This window comes from Falco cherrug, chromosome 6 (genome assembly GCF_023634085.1).
Source record: "Falco cherrug isolate bFalChe1 chromosome 6, bFalChe1.pri, whole genome shotgun sequence".
NCBI lineage: Eukaryota > Metazoa > Chordata > Aves > Falconiformes > Falconidae > Falco > Falco cherrug.
In genome coordinates, this window is record NC_073702.1 from 52,807,213 (window position 1) to 52,825,485 (window position 18,273).

At 38.7% G+C, this 18,273-nt stretch overlaps 1 protein-coding gene and 1 long non-coding RNA gene across 2 annotated transcripts in view; one reads left to right on the forward strand and one right to left on the reverse strand.

The window, feature by feature from the left end:
* The window catches only part of MAP3K5 (mitogen-activated protein kinase kinase kinase 5), a 109,354-nt gene extending 93,476 nt beyond the window's left edge, over positions 1-15,878 (forward strand). Inside the window, exons 22-30 of the mRNA XM_055713600.1 lie at positions 11-188; positions 289-457; positions 3,372-3,557; positions 6,745-6,850; positions 9,215-9,458; positions 12,251-12,363; positions 13,282-13,394; positions 14,242-14,318; positions 15,146-15,878. Of these exons, the coding sequence (XP_055569575.1) occupies positions 11-188; positions 289-457; positions 3,372-3,557; positions 6,745-6,850; positions 9,215-9,458; positions 12,251-12,363; positions 13,282-13,394; positions 14,242-14,318; positions 15,146-15,206 (1,247 nt within the window). The 3' untranslated portion in view covers positions 15,207-15,878. The remainder of the gene's footprint in view (positions 1-10; positions 189-288; positions 458-3,371; positions 3,558-6,744; positions 6,851-9,214; positions 9,459-12,250; positions 12,364-13,281; positions 13,395-14,241; positions 14,319-15,145) is intronic.
* Positions 15,879-16,893: 1,015 nt separating this feature from the next.
* On the reverse strand, positions 16,894-18,265 carry LOC114016684 (uncharacterized). The gene is made up of 2 exons (XR_003561300.2): positions 18,160-18,265; positions 16,894-18,049 (listed from the first exon to the last, which is right to left on the reverse strand). It is a non-coding gene; the product is annotated as an uncharacterized LOC114016684 (long non-coding RNA).
* Between the last annotated feature and the right edge of the window lie 8 nt (positions 18,266-18,273).

Consider the following 18,273-nt stretch of genomic DNA (forward strand, 5'->3'; position numbering starts at 1 on the left):
ATATGAATAGAGTATCTTCGGAGTATATCCTTACCTGTTCCAGTTCTGGTGGAAGATACAAGTAGCAGCAGTGAATATGGTTCTGTCTCACCTGATACAGAATTAAAAATTGATCCATTCTCTTTCAAAACAAGAGCCAAATCCTGTGGAGAAAAAGATGGGAAGGGAATCCGGTCTCTTTTTCTGAGGTAAAGAGCTATCTGGCATTTATGTTATGTGGTAGATTAGGAATGTGTGTATTGGGGTGGTTTTTATGAAGTTTCTTTTCACTGAGTGTATTTCATTCAGCATCCCAGATGAAAATTTTGAGGATCACAGTGCACCTCCTTCACCTGAAGAGAAAGATTCAGGGTTTTTCATGCTGAAGAAGGATAGTGAAAGAAGAGCCACTCTTCACAGGATATTAACTGAGGACCAAGAGAAGGTGGTGAGGAATCTGATGGAAGCTTTGGCTCAGGTAAAGTCATTTCAGAATGCAGCAAAAATTTTATGGAATTTGAATACTTATCTGCAGTTACCTGGAACTTTTGAAATGACATATAGTAAAGCAATTAAAAAATAAAGTTTGATTAAACTAGAAAGTATACACCACGTAAGTTTTTATGGTTTATTATTTTAGGTGGGCTATTAAAAATAGGCTTTAAAATTGTTTGCGCTGCATTACATATGCCTTTTGTGTTGCTTGTGAATGTTACATTACTGGGTATTAGTGCTGGCCAGACAACAGAAAAACATGTTCTCACAGTATTACATTTTGCCAGGGGTTTTCAAGTAGGACTAACTGAGGCTGTCAGGTCAACTCATGTAAGACAGATCATCCCCAGGAGGTGATTACTTTGCCCCTCTTTTAGAGTTCTGGCTGACTGCTTTGATGGAGGGAGGTTTAGGTCTTCTAGCCTGCTCTGGCCTTACGTTAGGTTATTGCACAGAAAAAAATGGGGCTGACTGGCCATTACCTTCTAGCTAACAGCCATAAAAGGGTAAAGAGGGGGCTAGGGAGAAAATAAATTGCAGCTATTCCTCACAACAGTTGGGAGCACATATGGAGGGGAGGGAAGATGGAGTAACAGTGGGAGCTACAGCAAACAACAAAATAATTGCAGAATGACCTTTTGGCAGTCCTTTGTGGGGACAATTCATGATGATGTATCAGTTCAGGATGACACCAAATAAATTACAAGTCATTACCATGCTGCTAAATGTTGCAACACTGTAATTGGATGATGTGATTTTTTTGGTTCTTGTTTGTGATGTGTGCGTGTTAATAGTTAATTGACTCCATTCTCAAGGCTAAGTATTGCTGGTCTAAAACATACTTGTATAAAATGTGACAGCTCATCTTCTAAAGATAGTACTGTTTAGAAACTTATGCAAACGGATATGATTCTTACGCATGTACTACAGTTAATGTACTTGGAAATTGGTGGCATACCAATAAAAAGAGCTTCTAACTCTTGGGGGGCGGGGAGAGGAGCCCACGGTTGTCCTGGTAACTGTAGAAAGCGTTAAAATAGAAGGCAATAAGAGAGATCTGTGATCTGTGCTTTGCTAGAGTGTTGCTATAACAGATGCAGTTGTTAGCATGCATATGAAAGGAATAATCAGTGATTGTGAGAGGCTGAAACTCAATCATGACTCCAGAGAGGGTGCTTGGTGTTTTACGCCTTCCTCAGCTGGGGCTGGAAGAGCCCAGGAGAGAAGCAGAGAGACATGGAGTTGTAGAGCCAAAGAGCTCAAAGCGTATGTGTGTGGGACTGTCCGCCCTTCGAGGGGATGCAGAACTCTTGACTCCCAAACACTGTTTTCTGTCTTGAGAGAGGGACCCTGCTCAAGGAGTAGGAAACTTACTCAAACCATGGGAAAGCAGTAGTAACTGCAGTTAAGGGGAAGTTGAGTTGGCTTCTTGTTATGTCCTGCTTAAATGCAAGAAGTTACCAACAGGTGGAAGCTTGACTTGCTCGTTAGGCCTCACCAGGATTTAGGTTTTGATAGCGCTTTTCCCTTCACAAAAACTTTTCATAAGAACAATTTCAACATGGGGGGGCTAGGGGAAAAGAATGACCCTCCCAGAAATCTTATTAGGGAGCCATACTGATTGCCCTGTCCCCAGCATGCCTTATCAAGACTTGGCTCTTCTAATCCAGGGCTACAGTGTGTTGTGTCCACCTATCTGCCCTACTGTTTTTTTAATTATTTACATGAAAAGGAGATCAGCTACAGCAGCACAGAGTGAGGATCCACCAATATAGTCAATCATCAGGTGAATTCTCCAAAAAGCTGATTAGGGTCAGAGGCTAGGATCTTTTATCTCAGAGATAGGTGCTTTGGTCAGTGGAATGTTTGACTGCTTTAGAGCTTTTTATTTTATTTTATTTTTTGTTTCTCTCAAATAATCAAATTGTCTTTGTCTCATCCTGATCAGAATTAACTGTTAGTTAAAACCTCAATGTTATGGGCAAACAGAGTTCTTGATGTCTGGCCAGCTGTAACATTCATGACGTAAAACTGGCAAATGCAACAGAACCAAACAGCATAATGTGTCCTGCTGTTATGGAAATCAGTGTTAGATATCTTTAGTCTATAAATAATCGCTTCATTCAGAATAAGCATCTAGTACTTCATTTTGAACAACTAGTATGGTTTCCTATATCTGGCTTAATTTTAAGATCTGGAATTGAAATTTATATTCAGTTGGCATAACTTTAGAGAGTAAATACAGTCCTTTGCCTCCTAGTTACTTACGTGGTTATTCTGATGAATACTTTTGAACTTTTGCTGCTTTGGTAGCTCATGCGAAAACACAAAACCTTTTAAAAAGGATATTTATAATAGAAAGGTGGGAGATTTGTAGACCTGTTATAAGAATAGGTAAGTGTAGAAGTACCAGGAAAGAATTAGACTTTAGTTGAGCATTCTGCACAACTTTGACTAATCCTTTCTTTTAAATGTGACTGTGGGACTTTGCATGTTGCCTCTCAGAGGCAACTCTGAAATGAGAGGCACTGCAAAGTACCTGTTTGCAATTAAGAGTAATTTGTAGTATTCCATGCACACTACAGTTATTTATATCTTTTCACTCCTTCCTGTACAATGAGACTTACAGACTATAGTGTGCATATGAACTTCAGCAACTGATATTAAATGAAGTCAGCTACTTGCTTGTCAAGCAATCTGCGTTACCAGGGAGCTCAGCAGTAGAGCTCCTGGGCTGCTACCATTACCTAACCTGCAGCTGCACCTTTTCGCTAACCATAGCAGCAGAGTTTCTGAAACTCCATATTGCCAGGTGATGTTATTGGCTGAAGTCCGTCTGGGTGTACGTTTCAAAAGATGGCTATCAAAACTGTTTCTTTTCTTCTCTCTTTTACTAGGGAGCTGAAGAACCCAAGCTAAAATGGGAACATATCACAACGCTCGTTTCCAGCCTCAGAGAGTTTGTACGGTCCACTGATCGTAAAATTATCGCAACGACTCTTTCAAAACTGAAACTGGAGTTAGACTTTGACAGCCATGGTATCAGTCAAGTGCAGCTCGTGCTGTTTGGTTTTCAAGATGCTGTAAGTTGTCATTTTTACTAAGTTTTGTGCACCAAAACTGGAAGGAAAAAAAAAAAAAAAAAAGAAGCTAGAATCCAGAAGCAAAGAAAACTTCATTAACTTCTACCCACGGTTACTGAGACAATAATATTTGAGGGCTTTGAACCTGCAATAACAAAATCCCAGACCCACAGCCATGACTTGGTTTCGTTTGGTTGCCATGTGATCTTTTGGCAGTACACAGGCCCTGAACACAACTGTTGAGATTTTGCTGATTAAGGATCTGGAAGGTTCAGCATAGTTGTATAAACACTGTGTTCATGATTAAGATGAATAACCAACATGAGAAGGGTGCAGCTGTGCTGGGCATCACTTTTCCAGACTGAAGTCGCATAGTAAAAATGAAATGACAATGGAAGTAGGCATTTGATGCGGATGATTCTGTTAGCATTTAAACCTGGGGCACTCTGACAAGTAAAAGAGCTGTCAGGAAGGATTGCATAGCATGTAAACTGTTGCATAGACTACACTGACAAGAATTAGATGCTGTTTATGAAAAAACCCAAACATGTGAAATGAATCTGTAAAAGGTTTCTACAAATCAAAGTTTTCTCTTTGAGTTTTCACTTTGAATACACTTCATCTCTCCTTTCTACTTAGCTTCACATTAATACTGTTCTGACACTTGGAAAAAGAAAAACCAAATGTACAAGGTCAAGAGAAAAATGGAGGGGGCAAAAGTACAAATATCTGCGTTGGCTTTCTGATAGAGATGTTGCTGGGCATCAGTTGTTCAGTGATAATTGCCTGAATCATGTTCTTTTCAGTAAGAATTTTACCATCTTCTGTTAACTTAATCATTACAAGTTGCTGGTTTTTAACTGATAAACGTCTTTTTCATTACTATTGCTCTATCATTTAACTAAGATAACCCAAAGAAATGAAGGCTTTGCTTTGTATGTGGCCTGTCTTAATTCTTTTGGACATACATTAGATTTCCATAGTAGAACACTGAAATCCAAATCAGTATCAAGACCTCAGATACTGCAGAGACTGGGATGATTGCTAAAAGTGAGGGAGAGTAGTTCTCTTGTTCTCAGGCAGGACTTAATAAGGTAATCTTAGGTAACAAGTTTTAATAATCACAATATCCTCATCAGCAAGCAAGAAAAAGTAGTTTTGTGCTGTAATATGAATAGCTAAATCACATTACTGGGGATCGCCGTGTTCTTGACAAAGTTACATCGTGCTTGTTCAGTTCTTAAGCAGGCTGCACTTGGCTAAACGCATCAGTGTCTCGGCCGGAGTCAGTATGGGGAGGCACAAAGCGCCTGCAAACAGGAGCTGCGCTGCCTCTGAGGGCGGTGGGCCAGCCTCTGGGGCCCTTGGGCAGCAGCTGCCCAGGTGTGGGGCACCGGGCAGGCTCCCGTGGCACTGCTGACAGCTCTCCGAGTCCCGGCACGGTGTCCAAGTGCCATCTCCTGGCTGTTGGTGATAGAAACGAGGAGACACGGGTACTGTGTTAGTTGACCCTGGCTAGCAGGTAGAGGAAAGCCCCTACCCAGTTGCTCCTTTGCTTCCTCCCAGCGGGATGAGGGAGAGGATGGAAAGGGCAAAAAGTGAGAAAACTTGTGGGTCAAGAGAAAGACTGTTTAATAAGGGGGGGGACCCCAAATCTCACAAGTGATGCAAAAGCACTCACTCACCACTAGTAGACTAATGCTCGACTGGTCCCTGAGCAATCGCTACCCCTCTAGTTTTATTGCTGTGTGTGGTATTATGTGGAAGGGAATATCTCTTCGGTTGGTTTGTCAACCATGTCCTGTTCCAGCCTTTTAAGCCACCCCCAGCCTACTCAGTGGTGGGGCAGTGTAAGAAACACAGAAGGCCTTGACACTGTGTAAGCTCTGCTCAGCAACAGCTAAACCATGGGTGTGTTATCAAGGCTGTTTTAGTCACCAGTCTGACACATAGCACCATATGGGCTGCCGTGAAGAAAGTTAACTCCATCCTAGCCAAAGCACCCAGTACAGGTACCTGCATAAGTTACTGCGTTTCCAAATACTGTTGCTTTGGGGCAGTGAAAATAAAATTATTAATAACATTTATTAACTTTTACATATCTTCTGAAGGCACCATTCATGTAACTTCAGTCATTTTTTACAGAGAGGTTATCACAATGTGAGAGAATTAAACTCCTCTCTTTTTTAGGAAGACCCAAGAGTGAAGTATCTTCTCACCACATTTTTTAGTAAGCAGTAGTTGCTCCTTTTTTTAATAAAGCTTCTGAGTAAGTTTATAATTTTCTAAACACAGATATATTTGTTTCTTCCTGCAACTTCTCAAGTTCTGCTGTGACAGTCTGTTGCCTTGGTCTGCTTCTGTGCCTGGAAAACAGCATCAAGTCTGTTCTGTGCTGTTGCCATTTACTGTGGCTAGGCGCTTTGCTGTAGCACTGTCACCCCACCTGCTTCTTCCCTGTTGTTTGGAAGTTGGAAAAAAAAATCCCCCAAGGTAGAGTTATTCTTGCAAGTGGCGTGGAGCATCCATAAAGACACCTGGGAATATGGCTAAAAGCAGTTTGAAAGCAGGCCTGTAGGCAATCAGGAGCAGCCTGGTACAGAATACTATCTGATTGTACAAAGTAAAAAGTAGAAGGAAAGAGAAAATGGCACAGCACACAATTGAAGTTCCCTGACTATTTAAAATCACGTTAATTAACTATTTTCTGAATTAAGAAGGAGCGGCATTACATTAGTTCTTTGATATTTCCTACAATTGTACTTTAAAATAGATAAGTATTGCTCAGAGCAAGGAGTGAAAACGATGCCAAAAAAATAACAAGACTAATTAGCTTAAGTTACAAGCCTTCCATAACATGGTCCTTGGTATTTGTCCTGCTCACATGCTTCTTTTAATCTCCACACCCATGAAAGTTAAATGAACTTCAGTATTGCTGACATAAAAAAAATCACCTAATGCAGAAACTAGTACTTGATAAAAAATACAAAATATCGTGTGACTTGTGATAAAATGGCGGAAGTTGGCAGTGTTGCTATTTTCTTCATTTAATAACAACATGAAACAGTTTTAATCACCTGCTTTAATACAGCACCTATAAGTTCAAACACTTTATATAATGATGACGTATATTACAGTTTTAAGTTGGGGGGACACTGAATATCTGAACTGAATTCTCTGATGCTAGGTCAATAAAGTTCTCCGAAATCATAACATCAAGCCACATTGGATGTTTGCATTGGACAGCATAATCAGAAAAGCTGTGCAGACTGCAATTACTATTCTGGTCCCAGGTGAGTCATTTCTTAATACTCAGCGAATATTTTTTAGCTGATCTCTTTAAACATGCTTTAGAGTTGTGATTATGACACTTCACTTAAGATTTTGAAACCAGCAGTGGCCTTTTTCCTGTTCAGTCTGTTTTGCAGCTCAAAAACTAATCAGTGTATTGCCCGAGTTGTTTTGGAAAGCACCTTTCCAAGATGCGTAACCTAAACAACTCTGCATCACAGTGAGCAGGAGTAGGCTAAGGTGCTCTGGAGCCTAATTTTTTGAGGTGCACAGTGCTGCCCCTTGAAATCCAAAGGACAGACCACTTGCCAGCGCATTGCTGATTTTGGAAGGTGTTTTGCAAAGCATAGGTTAATGATATGCTTTTCAGAGCACTCAAAAAATCTCTGGCTCCTGGTCAGAAGCTGTCTAAAGAAAAAAAATATCTGCAGTGCCTGCAGTTTGAATATTGTATTTGGAATTGTTGTGGAAGTAGTATGCATGGCATACATGGGTCTGTGTAGAAGAAACTGCAGCCCATTCTGTTAGTACTTATACCTATTTCCAGAGTTAGTTTCTCTTCTGCTTCTTAACTTCTAAGCTTGTGATTCTCTCGTTCCCTACGCTGGAATTAATGGTGAAATTTTCAAGTGTATGATTTCATGCTTTAAGGCTGAAATCAGAATACTTAGTTCCTGTTTTCTGCAGCCGGTTAAGGCTTAAATTATCAACAAGGGGATCTGAAAATTCCAAAGTTACAGCTCTTCCTGTTCTCTGTGGTGTTTTCCGTATCCCCAGCACGACCAGCAAGGCATAAATCGGGTTTCTGTGTTACTTAGAATTCATAAGGAAAATCTGTCTTTTGATTAGAATACCAAACACCTTTGAGAGGCACGTACTTTATTGCTGTATAACAGGATTGCTCTAGAATTCCTTCTTAATACACTCTTCTTCCCTATACTGCTCAGTATCAGCGTTAATTGTACATGGTCTGGCTTTAACAAAAGCCTCGGTGCCCTAGTAGCTTTCGGGTACTGATCATTTGCCTTTCCCCTGATTGCCTTAACCTACTTTTGATTGCTTCCCTTTGCCCTGGTCTGATGATGATGATGATGTGAAGATTTATCTCTGGCTTTAGCACTTCTAAAAGTTATGGGATATTTTAGGAGTGGTGCAAAGCCCATGTTGTGTAGTTATGCTGCCTGGTAGTGAGCTTCTGTTCTTACTAGCATGATGCAGAAGTTCAAAGCAAATTCAGACATACTTGCCTAGCAATATTTGGGTAACTGCTATATAATCTTTCTGCTTTCTTTAATTTAGAGGAAGCATAGCACAGTATGTTCAGCCTTGAAAAAGGTATGTAGCATTTAAATGAAGAGATGAAATGGATCAAGGAACAAATGTCCCTTTTGTAAAGCAGAGAAACATACATGTTAGTTCTTCAGTGGAAAAATCAAAACTGTATAAAACCCAAGTGTGATTCAGAAAAAAAGAATGTTTTGATGAGGAGACTAAAGGGAGTGCTCAGCAGCAAGAAGCCACAATCGAAGGAAGGAAGGAAGATTTATATTAAATGGTTGGAATTAACAAACAGATGTTGTTGCAGTGATAGGTTGTGTAGGAGTATAAGAGCTTATGTATGTATCTTGCATACCTGGTAAGATCTGGTAGGTAGTTTAAACAAGGAATAACAGAAACCAGAGTCCTCATACAGCTTTGTGTCCAGTTTTGTGGATGAACGTCATTACAAAATAGGCAGTGTTCTCTCCGATAAGTAGAAAGGAAGTGTGCTACATTTCATTTTCAGGAGAAGGGGTCTGCTTGTTATTTCCTCTCTATATCTTTGGATATAGTAGTTTTTCAGAAAACGTGATACTCTTATAATGAGATAATACTAAATATGCCAGAATAGCAACAACTGGAATAGCTGGATATAAAAGACATAAAAAGCTGGATATAAAACCCCAAATGTTTATTTGTTTAATAAAGCAGTTCAGGTCAGACGTGTAAGAAATTATAAACAACTGAGAATGGCATTAAGCAAAAGAAAGTACTTCTGCTGCACATAGTACATCAGCACAATTTGTTGTGAAATGCTAGCCAAATCTGGAAGCCTATTCATCCAGATTTTTGGTTTTTAAAGCTTTTGAACATTCAATAGGCTGAAAAATAATCCACATAAACTAAGATGCTGTTATGGTCTGAGTGATTTTAAACCCCTAGAAAATATTATCTGTTCTTTTGCTACAGAAATTTCAGGTCTGGTTTAACCAAAGTTGTAGCATGATCTCTAAATAGTCACTTAGGTCTGCTTTTGTTTTAACATTTAACTAATGTTTAACATCTTCAATGTTTTTTCTTCTGCTTATATTTTATGTTCCTAATAGAATTGAGGCCACATTTTAGTCTTGCATCTGAAAGTGATACAGCAGATCAAGATGATATAGAAGTTGAAGAAGACCAAGATGAACGGCCTCAAAATCAAACCATCCAACAGCCTTGCATTGTCATGGAAGATGCAGTAGCTACCTCAGGTGTGAGCACACTCAGCTCTACAGTATCCCATGACTCACAGGCTGCTCACAGATCACTGAGTGTCCAGCTGGGCAGGCTAAAATTAGAGACAAACAGGTAAGTTTAGACATCAGGAGATACTAGCCCTCTTGTGACAGTATGTGGTGTTTTGTTTTTAGAATATATGTGCTAGAATACTAGTGGCACTATCAGTAATAGTACTGCAAGTTGTTAATATAAATGATGGTCATTGTTTAGCCGTGACCAATCTCTTGTATTAGTTTTATTTATTTCAAAACAATGGTGATGCAAGTTAAGGCCAGTCTTGATTTCAGGTGCCCTTTCAAGGAAGGTCCAAAAAAACCTGAGCTTGCTGCCAAGCTGCTGCTTTTTCTCTCCTTCATGTGCTGTGTATGGCTGATGAATGGTGTTATGTTTTGTTTCCATTAAGACAGAACTTGCTGTTCTTTTCTATAGTTATTCTTGGGGAATGAGCTTGAGCTAATTGACAGCCACACTCCACAAGGAAACTGCTTCAGACTTGTTTTTTGCACAGAATTCACTACAGCAGGATCGGTGCTTATCAGCAGGCATTACCTTTTTATTAAATAAATTTTGTTTAATAGAGAAAGATGGGCAAAATAGGTGTGTTGTTTAAAAGAAGAAATAAGCCAGACATTTGGATACTGGATTTTTTTCCCAGAAATATACATACTCCACTTTAAACCTGAGAAGTGTTTTTTACGTTTTTGTCGTTTAAGAAATGTCAGAGACAAATCTGTCTTTATTATTTTATCCAAATAATTTTCATATTTTGTTTCCTTCTCATTAAAATACACCAGTTTGTCTCTTTAAAGTAGATATTTTAGCTTTTGCAGCACCTGACCTCAGTAAATTTTGCATATGACCTTGATAGAAAGAGAACATGGCTTCAGTAAGACAGTTGCTATGCTGCTAGAACATTCTTTGTAGTTACTGTTCCAATTTAAATTAAAATATCAAATTGTACTTCACTTTTAAATGTGTCCAAGAATTTTGCCATAATTAGAGTAATTCATTAGGCAGTACCACTTCAATAAAGCATCAGTATTTTTGAGTTCTTATGTTACAATTCATTTTTTTGCTTGTGACCACTGAGAAATACTTTGATTGCCTTGTTGATACACCTAAAGACATAATTAATTGAGACTGGCTCACTTGACTTCCCAAGTTTATGATGGGGAGTGGTATCAGAAGTGATGAATTTGTAGAGGTACTGTTTTCTAGCACTTTGCTTTTGTAAATCTCTCAAATGCAAAGTCTTTGGCCAAATAATCACATCCTGTCATTCATACAGAAATTTTGAGGTAAATAATAGACAGTGGTTGAAGTATTAATTAAAACTTTACTGGCACAAGCAGCAAGTAATTATCAAGAAAAAGAGATTATTATTTTATTGGTCCTGAAGCCTTTTTCGACCAGAATGGATAGAGAAGGAATAAGTCAACTGAAAGGTGACTGCACACCTGTCTGGACAGAGTAGAGATTAATCTTTCTGCACTGAGCTGGGGGTGTGTGTAAAGGCACAAAGCAGCTCTGTTCACATGCAGCATGGACTTGTTAAGAATTGTTAGCTTAGATGCGTAAGCACTCAAATGCAACTATGCTGCTGGTAGGCCTGCATGCAAGCTATAAATAGGGCTAGATGTTTTTACAAAGCAATCATGCAGGATGCGGCTTACTTCTGTGCAAAGACAGGTAAGGTGCTTTTGTGGCACATTCTCTAGCTGAATTCCAGAACGTCCCTATCTTTCAGTGTCCCAGAAAAAAAGTCGCAGTGCTTAACTGGTATAAATAAATAAAATGTATAAAACAAAACAAAACAAAAAAAAGGAAACAAAATATTACTGAAATGGAATGGTTATTGCGTATTTCTCAGGCTGACAAAGGCTTCAGGAAAGGGATGAAGATGCTGCAATACTTTCCAGGCAGAACTTCCTAAGACTCACAAGTCAGCAGTACGTTTATGAGTGTGTTCTCCATGTACAGTTTCTCTGACCAAGTTCCTGAATACATATTGTTCACAAGTCCTGCTTTTTACTAAAACACTTTTCTAAAATAACAAATTGCGGCAGTTTCTCATACTAATTTTCCATTGTATTCTAATTATTTTCCTTTGACCACTGTGAAAGGTGCTGACCACTGAATCTCTCTGGGTTTGTGTTACGAAGGAAGTCAAACATGGGTTCCAATTTATTTCTGCTTGACATTCTCAAGAGTAGTTGCTTAGTAGAGGACACAAGGTATTTTGCCTCCTGTTTTCTCACTCTTCATATAGCATAGGAGGGTAGGCACAAAGTACCTAGTGTGTGAGGAAGGGACAGCCCTTGTGTGGATGAAAACGTATTTTCCCCATTTAAGAAATGCAACCGTAAGTTTTCACCACATTTTCATCACAGCTCTGTCCTTGCCATAGTTTTGAAAATGTCTGCTGGAAAGATGTGAACTGGCATTTTTCCTTACAAAGGATTATTTTACAAAGTTTAGTCCTTGGTTTATGAAACATTTTGATATTTGTTCTTGGTTACACAGTTTTGTTTAAAACAGAATGTTGGCTGCAGAAATTTCACAGAAATTTTGTACCATACCACCTGTTTAGTAGGTGGATGTGTATATGAAAGCTGATGTATTTGGGGTTTTTCCTTTTTAAAGAGCTATAGCTTTAGGAACCAGTGAATGTTTATGTCTTGATGCAGGTCATAATAAATATATAGTGAGAGGATATTCCTATGAAAGCTGAAGAAGTCTGTCATTGTCTCTGTTGAGAAGGTTTCCAGAATTTTTCCAGTTTAAGAGTAGTACAGCATTTGCTTTCCTGAAAATCTGAAATTACCTGAGGAAATGTGTGCTTCCTTCCTGTTACCTCGCAGGTTATTGGAGGAGTTGGTTCAAAAAGAGAGAGAATTTCAAGTCCTCTTACATCAAGCTATAGAAGAAAAAGATCAAGAGATCAGAAACCTACGGCTTAGGTCACAGCCAATAGGTGAGAGAATTTTCAATGAAAATTTTCATACTGGCTGCAGGTTAAGACAGTGGCAGCTAAACTTGTGTTCTTTTTATTGAGCCAGTCTCAGCAAAGATGCTTCGTTACGCTGCCTGTGGTAGGGTTTGCTTTGAAGTAAGAACGTATGTTGTGGAAACAAATTACTGAATTTGTTAATCACAGTACAAGGAATGGTATGATTTAAATAAATTTGACTGTAATTACATGGAAGAGTACATGGCTTATATCCTACAGGATAAATATTATTTCTAAAGAGGGTAATCTACTATGTTTAGGTTATATGTTCTTTAAATTACAGATTATTCCAGTTGTTACACTGAAAGTTAAAGACCTAATTGGTGAGATGTAAATAGAACTTAAAGCTTACTGAGGGAAGCTGAGTTTGATGAATATCTTCCCTGAAGAAGTGGAAGTGCTTATGCACTTTCTGTATTTTTTTTGATGTTTCCATGTTATGTGGTTCAAAGAAGAGTTCCTTTCCAAAAGCACAGCTGATCCTCAGTCTAAGGCATTGCCTATGCACCAGTTTCAGTTCACTGAACAGTTTAGTTAAATTGATGCAACATTGTTAGTGTAGAAACAGTTACTATGAAATGTATGTGCCTTGTAGTAGTAATTTTCTGAAGAGGACCAGAAAATGTATCTGTATCAATGTTCACATTACTTTAACTGTGAACCTAACTTTAACCCCTAACCAAGTAGAAGTAATTGGTGTATAACTGTATATAAACTGTAATTAAGTTTATGCTTTGGGAGTTGACATTTATCTTTATTTATGGAGATACTGGTATTCTAAGCTTGAAGGGAAAACTCATGGAAGAAAGTGCTTCAGCAGTCAAAAATGACAATAGGTTGCTTTGGCAACAGAAAACCTTTTCTCAAATATGGTTGTTTTAGATATTCCTGGATTGTCTGTCTGTCATCGTCATTCCACTGGCACAGGGGCTGAAGACCCTGATCTCATTAACTGGCTGAGTGTTCAAGGTGCTGATGAGGCCACGATAAACAAGGTAGCAATGACTGTTCACTCTCTGGACACAGTTGCAGTACTGTTTTGTGACTCCATGCAAGAAGACACCAAACCTTTTCGATAGAGCTCATTTTGAGAGATGAATTTGTTTTCAGAGGATAGGAAAAAGCCATGCATATTAAGGCCTTAATAAAGATACAGTATTGTTAATTCCTATATCTGATCAGCAATAAGGGAATAAAATGTCCTGATAAGTAGAGAATATTGCTCTGGTTCATAATTTTTAAGTGTCTGTACAATTGCAGCAGTTCTTGCTGATTATACCCTAGATACAGGATACACATTCACCCTTAGCTAGCTGTGCTGAAGTGAAATCTCCTGAAGCAGATTGGTCTGCTCTGCAGCAAATCATATAATTTTAGAGGTGTTGAGCATCTCAGAATTTCAGCTGACTTAGAAAAACCTGGATGTAGTTACTCCTACAGATCAAATCAAAGGTTCCTCAAAATTCTAGTACATCAAATTTAGATGCCACTTTTGAAAAGGTAGGTCTTAACTGTCGTTTTTCATTTCCTCATGGGTATTAATTATGCTTTAATTTGTGTTCATTGAAGTCAAATGCCATTTGACAAAAGTTTTGAGTAGCTGTAAAAGCATTACACTTTTCAAATTGTGCCTGGTATGCCAATGTAAAGTATACAGTATAGAAATGAAGTAGTTTCATCGTATTTCTAGAAACAATGTGGATTAATTTGTTAGGTATACCACACATTGGCCCTATTTTAGGTTTCTTCTAAATTTAAACTTCTATTTTTAAGAGCAGATGGTATATAAAGCTTAGAAAGCTATATTTCTAACAAAACGTTCATTTAAACTTCTCTTTATAGTTCTTGGCTGAAGACTATACATTAATGGATGTTCTGTGCTATGTTACACGAGATGATCTGAAATGTTTGCGACTGAGGTAATGCTTCACAGTTAAATGAATGGTGCTGAGCAGGAGTTGTGTTTTGTTACAAGAGAAAGTAACTAAGTCTCTATTTTTTGGATTGTGCAGTATTAAGTTAAAATAAGTAACACTTTCCAGTCTGTCTTTGTATACTGATGCATTCCTGGTAGACAGCTGATACTGCTTATTTTTCAAAAAAGCTTTTCTATTAAAGAAAAGCAAAGGGAGAATTTTAAAGTAAAGCTTTTACCTTGCACTTGGAGACTGGATATCCCGTTGGAGCCTTGCTTTTATTTAAAAAGGTAGAGATAGCAAAACTTTATGTAATTATGGAAATACTACTCATGGACTGCAATTAACACTAGATTTCACCTGATCATGCCCAGGTGGTATGAGTCACTGCAGAATCAAGTTTAAGTAGAAACAATAGAAATTATCGAACACTCTGTGTGTGTGTGTCCAGTCAGTTTAAAAATAAATAATTTTAAAACCGTTTTGTTTTTTTTTTTTAAAAAAGAAAAAGTAGGTGTTAAGATTTTTTCATATTCAACACTTTAATAATGTTGGAAATCTGCTGTGAGTTATGCAGGTCCTTTGGACCAGAAGTCTGAATTCCAGAAAGCAGGCATCTGAAAAGTGGAAAGATTGCCCTGTACTGTAATCAGGAAAGGACTCTGTTCTCTATTTGAGTATTGCGTGTTGAATTTCACCTTTGATCAGCCTTCCCACTGAACTTCGTTGGTCAAAACCAGAGCAAGAAAATCAGAAAGCAGCTAAATTGGAATGCTTTCAGGCTAGAGAGTATCTTTGTACCTGAGCATCTTTATGATTTTTCTTCACAGAGGAGGAATGCTATGCACTCTCTGGAAGGCCATCACTGACTTTCGAGAGAAACACGCCTGACACTGAAATTTTTCTTCGCTTCTCTGCAGAGAGGGAAAGATTTCCTTTCAGCACAGAGCAGGTGTGCTGTCAGAAGGACTGTTGCACTTTAATCCAGTATTTGTTTACCAATGTTAAAAACACTGCAGCTTCCTTACTGCTTTTACTCCTATAATCCATAAGGAATCTGTAAACAACCTGCAACGTTATTTCACTTTAAATGTTTTTACATGCAAGTTTTTCAACTTAAAAACAAACACACAAAAAAAAAATTATAAATTCATGAAATATTGTAGTTAAAGTAACCAGATGTTAATTTCATGAAAAACTGATGTAAGATTTCATGTGACTGTACATCACTGGAACAAAACCAAAATGTGACAACAACTTCTCAAGTTTCTTTTTCTTTGTAATATATCTCGATAATATGTAGTGGAACTTTATAATTTCAATCATATTTAGATATTTTTCTTTTAGTGTGCAAGACCTAAAGGTAATTGGTTTTACCTACTGCCCTACATAGTTTAATATTGTTTAATTTTGGTAATTTAAGTTCTATGGTGCATTTGTTTTAGAGTTGTTTATGTACTACTGAACTGTACCAGTTGCATACACCTGAACCACAGTAATGTTAGCTTGTTCTAAAGCTATCTCTGACATACACAGTTGAAAATAAAAAGAACCTAAGACTTACTTTTTCCTATATTTTTTGACTTTTAAAAAAATAAAGATGTAGAACTGGAAAATATTGGAATAAAAAAGGCGGAAAAAATCATACTGAGTATCAAGGGAACCTTTCTGGCACATGTTAAAGTTACAGTGATTTGATAGTCATAGCATTGAGTATTTTCTTGGTTCTCCTGCAGTCTAATTCCTGTACTGACAATCCAGGGCCAAAGTAAGTTCTTCTCTGGGTGCTCTACTTGACTTGAGAAATGAATGTCCTTCCTCTGTGCACTGAGTAGTCATTGTGGCCTGTTGTTTTCTTCTGCTTTTGTTTACACAATATGTCTTTCCTCACATATAATGAAGAAGGATGGTGGATATTATCCGTCCATCCATTCTCATTGTCACTCCAGCATTCTAGCACTGGGTATCATCAGATTCTTATGGGGCAGCTGCAAAAAAATTTCGTTATGAGTGAGACTTGCCTGGACAAGAAGCTGCTTCTCTCTTTGTAAGCCTTGGTAATCAGTGAACAGCTTCTGCCCTGAATTTTTCAGGTCTAGCAAGTATTTTCAAAGAAAATTAAATATTTTTTTCTAAACACAAAACATTGTCCTAACATGTATGTAGTAATTTTTACTGACTAAAACCTAATTATGTATCAAAAAAATAGGCTAAACAAAGAATGTAGATGAGATAATTTTAGTCAGGTTTTTTTTACTCTGAAGACTGTTCCACTGATGTTTGGGCATAGATAGATTTTGGCATAAGTGCCAAAAGCGTAGCTACATTTCAGGAGAAACATTGCTACTGTTTAACAATTTCTGCTGCTATTATGGCAGAAAACAGTACAAATTCAAGGTAGTTTGTGGAGGTTGACTTGCAAAAGCCAAAGCAACTAAAAAACTTTACCTGTGGAAAAAGTGACCCTAGGACAACAAACTCCCCTAGTTTGATTTTTTGTGTGGAACATGATCCTGTATCAGTCTATGACGACAGTTTGAAAACCTCTAATTTCATGCAGCATGAATAGACCACAGTGTAATTGCATTGCTTTATTTGTGTGTGGATACTTCAAAAGCATGCAGCCTCTTCTCTGTGACTCAAGGAGCTTGGTAATGCCAGTTATGTGTAAGAGAAAGGGATCAGTTTGATGTCTCGACGAGACCTAGCCTCGCATCAGCTGGGAATTAATTCCTGCAGTTCACTGCTGGCTTCATCAGACCCAAGGTGGTTCCTGCAGAGCCACTCAGCAATCAGTTCTGTATTCTCCACTGTAAGACTACATCACATCTGATGCATGCCTAGGCTGGGCCACGTACACTTGCGCTACTTGAGAGATCATGAACTGGTTTGAATGTTGTTCCCTAAACAGCACAGCTTATCCATCTATGTACTAGATCTGTTCATAAAAGTTTATGTGATATCTCCACCTCAGGCTACTTCATCTAGATTGTGCCAGGCGCATTACTTTTTGTATCATCGGACAAAACAAGAAGAAATGTTTTGGGTCAAAGTGCGTCGGACAGGTCAGCCTGGGCCCCTCAGCCTGGCTCCCAGCTTCTATCTGCTGGTGGATACCTATGTGGACCACCACAGGGGGATCTGAGATTATGTTGCAAGGACATGTTATGTTTTAGTGCAGGATTTTGCTGAGGGTAACCTTTTGACTATAGGGCCTACCACTCCCTTTGACTTGGATAGCCTCTTGGTCCCTGACTAGTGCTGTTGTAATCCAAGGCTCAGGCTGACTGAGATACACCTTTCCACTTCCATTAGGAGTCATGCAGAATGCAGAAGTTAAAACTTGACCAAGGCAGTGCCAATCTTGGAGTATCTTGCACCTTTCAGCATAGAGCCCAGCCTGTTCTTGTATCACAAACACTGTCCTGCCCACAAACCAGCCACAAGGAATGCTTGTCACCCAAGCTGCAGCTCCTTCTATTTTAGAGCATAAATGGCTCCTGATGTCACAAAACATTCATCTTCCCTTCTCCTAGAAGGCCTCATGCCCTGAACTTAGTCATTTGTGAAAGAAGGACGCTCTGCACGGTGGTGGAAATTTGCTTTGTCTAATGCACCAGACTGAGGGAGCTGCACCTCTCCATTGCTTGCCTGCGTGCATGACATAGCTGAGTGCCATCAGTTCCCTGATGCATTCACCCTCCTTCAGCTGTAGTTCTGATGGTTGGTACTATCTGCAAGCAGATACAAAATGAAATGATTTTTTAATTTAGTCATAGAACACTGAAGAGGAACGCTCTTATGACCTTGGAAAGTAGCTTAGGGCAAGTTTAGGTGAACTCACGGGAAAGGTAATAAGATCATGACCTCTACAGAAAAGACCGACACATTGACACCTCTTCACAAAGCCGTTTTCTGGAAGCCGGGCGTTGTAGGCAGGTAAGGGTACGGCCCCGGC